Source organism: Lupinus angustifolius, unplaced genomic scaffold, assembly GCF_001865875.1.
Source record: "Lupinus angustifolius cultivar Tanjil unplaced genomic scaffold, LupAngTanjil_v1.0 Scaffold_35_210, whole genome shotgun sequence".
Classification (NCBI taxonomy): Eukaryota; Viridiplantae; Streptophyta; class Magnoliopsida; order Fabales; family Fabaceae; genus Lupinus; species Lupinus angustifolius.
Genome location: NW_017720946.1, coordinates 54,102 through 56,333, shown reverse-complemented (window position 1 = coordinate 56,333; position 2,232 = coordinate 54,102). Strand labels below are relative to the sequence as shown.

General features: G+C 30.0%; 1 protein-coding gene across 3 annotated transcripts; it reads left to right on the top strand.

Moving 5' to 3' along the window:
• The first annotated feature begins 661 nt into the window (after positions 1 to 661).
• Positions 662 to 1,596, top strand: LOC109338687 (uncharacterized protein At4g30180-like). 3 transcript variants are annotated; one of them, XM_019575976.1, is made up of 2 exons: positions 662 to 1,241; positions 1,284 to 1,596. In XM_019575976.1, the coding sequence occupies exons 1-2, from the start codon at positions 976 to 978 to the stop codon at positions 1,585 to 1,587; spliced, it is 570 nt and encodes a 189-aa protein (XP_019431521.1). In that variant the 5' UTR covers positions 662 to 975; the 3' UTR covers positions 1,588 to 1,596. The 3 variants fall into 3 exon arrangements, with proteins under 3 accessions (XP_019431521.1, XP_019431522.1, XP_019431520.1); XM_019575977.1 differs by having other exon boundaries at positions 662 to 1,246; positions 1,289 to 1,596; XM_019575975.1 differs by having other exon boundaries at positions 662 to 1,596.
• The last annotated feature ends 636 nt before the right edge of the window (positions 1,597 to 2,232 follow it).

The window sequence follows — 2,232 nt, the reverse complement described above, 5'->3', positions numbered from 1 at the left end:
AAAAAAACTCAACTACATCCATACTTCTTTCCACGGGCCCTTTATAATTATTACGAAAAGAATTTCATTTCATGATAATTATTAGCAAATCATGTATGATTATAGAATGAGCAATGCTATATAATCTTAATAAATTAGTATGAAGGTTCTTCTTTTTTGGGTACATAGTATAAAGATTCTTCTAACCATACAAAAGTAATATTTATCATTTTTATTTTATATGCATGTCACTTTTTTATAGTTATCTTATGAAGATTTTTTTAACTAATTTGTTATGATGATATAATATATTTTTCTTATAAAAGAGATATAAAAATAGGAAAATATATGATTAATGGTTGTCTGCATATTATACATCTATATAACTTAATTATACTCTATTTTAATTTATTTTTTTGATTTTATCATATTGTCACATTGGAAATTATCATCTGACACTCCCTTCTCAGTATGTCATTTTTCTCATACACTCTCTATAACATTAGATATTTAGTTACTTTTTTCTCTATCCAGAAATTATTTATTTGACTAAATTACTAATATATATGTGTGTGGAAACTTATAATATATAAAAAGATTTTGTGAATGAAGTTTATAATAACGTGCAAGTACCAATTTTCTAATTATTATTGGATTTTCTTATCCATTACTCCAACCATTCAAGTCAAGGAAATTAAAGTCCTTTGGTTCACTTGAGTTCCTGAATCCTATAACTTGAACCAGTTTGATGAGTATTCACTTCACAACCAGCACTCCTTAAAAGCTTGTTTTTGCCTTCATTCATCAACATAGCTAACAAAGCAGCACCAACTTTTCTGTCTCTACTCTCTCCCTTACTTTCACACCACATCTTATTATAATTATTTTCTTCTAGGCACTTTATCCTACAACTTTTTCTACTATCACCAGTAACCCTTTTTCTTCCTCTTTTTCAATATTCTCTCACTCTTCACATAGATTATCTTTCTTGATTATATGGAAGCCCAATCACCTAAACGAAGACGTGTTTACTCACTTGAACCTAACAAAGTGGTGCAAGAAGTGTTTACTAGAAACTATGTAAGATATTTAGTTCCTGCTTTGGTGAAGATCAAAGAAAGTGGTTCTTCTGAACACAACAAACATTGTGATTTTCATAATGTTGTTAAGCATGAAGTGGGCATGGCAATGGTTTTCTCAGCCCAAGGTTTTGCATGGAGTGATGCTCTAAAAGTGAAGCTTCTAAGGGGTCATGCTAATGTTGATAGTAATAGCACTAGCTTTGATGAAAATGAGGGTAGTGATGATAAAGGTTCATCATTGAATATTTGTGACCAAGATGTAATGGTTCCAATGAATTTGATCTCATCAAATTCAAACCCTAGTTCAAAGTCTAAGTACATTGACATGCCAGAAAATAAGAGAAATTGTTTAGTAGGAGAAGAGAATGAAGATGAGGTCACCAATAACAAGTTGACGTGCCTAAGAAGGTTGATACCTGGAGGAGAAAAGATGTGTAATGAACAAATGGTTGTGGAATTAGAGAGCTATATAAGTTGTTTGCAAATGCAGGTGAATGTTCTTCAATGCCTAGCAAAGACACCTTGATTTGCATCTCTTTTGTTTTTCCACATAACCATTATCTATGTTGAGGTAATATAAGATTCCACGAGGTCCTCAAGTATCATACTAAATGAAATGTTTGATTTTTGTAAGCAACACTTGTTGATGAGTCAGTCACGCATCCTGGAAGATAATAATTCATTATCCATAAGATGAGAGAATACCTTGGTTATACCAAGAAGAAGAATCATTATCCATGTGAATTTTAAGATAAAAATGTTTGTTTTACAACTCATGCCAATAACTTTGGGATAGTCTTTAGCATGCTTTGTAGTTTGTAATATAAAGTTCACAGTTTTGGCAAAAGTTTTTATTATGGGTTTTAGGATAAACTGTCAATTGTCAAAGTAACTATTTAGTAGTATATTGTACTACTGTAATTTCATAATGGTGTTGTATATAATTTTCAAACCTGGTTAGGGGAAAAGGGAACAAAGGAAAATAAAATCTAGAAGGAAGCAACTAAAGGTTCTCTCTCAATTATCATGAACCGAAGAGATTTTAGTTTTAATTTTGTAATATCTATGCATTATTAATATAAAGATTTATACACAGTCAATATATTATTTATTGTTTGTTTATATTACTTTTTTTAAGAGTCAATAATAATAAAATATAAATGATGGATGA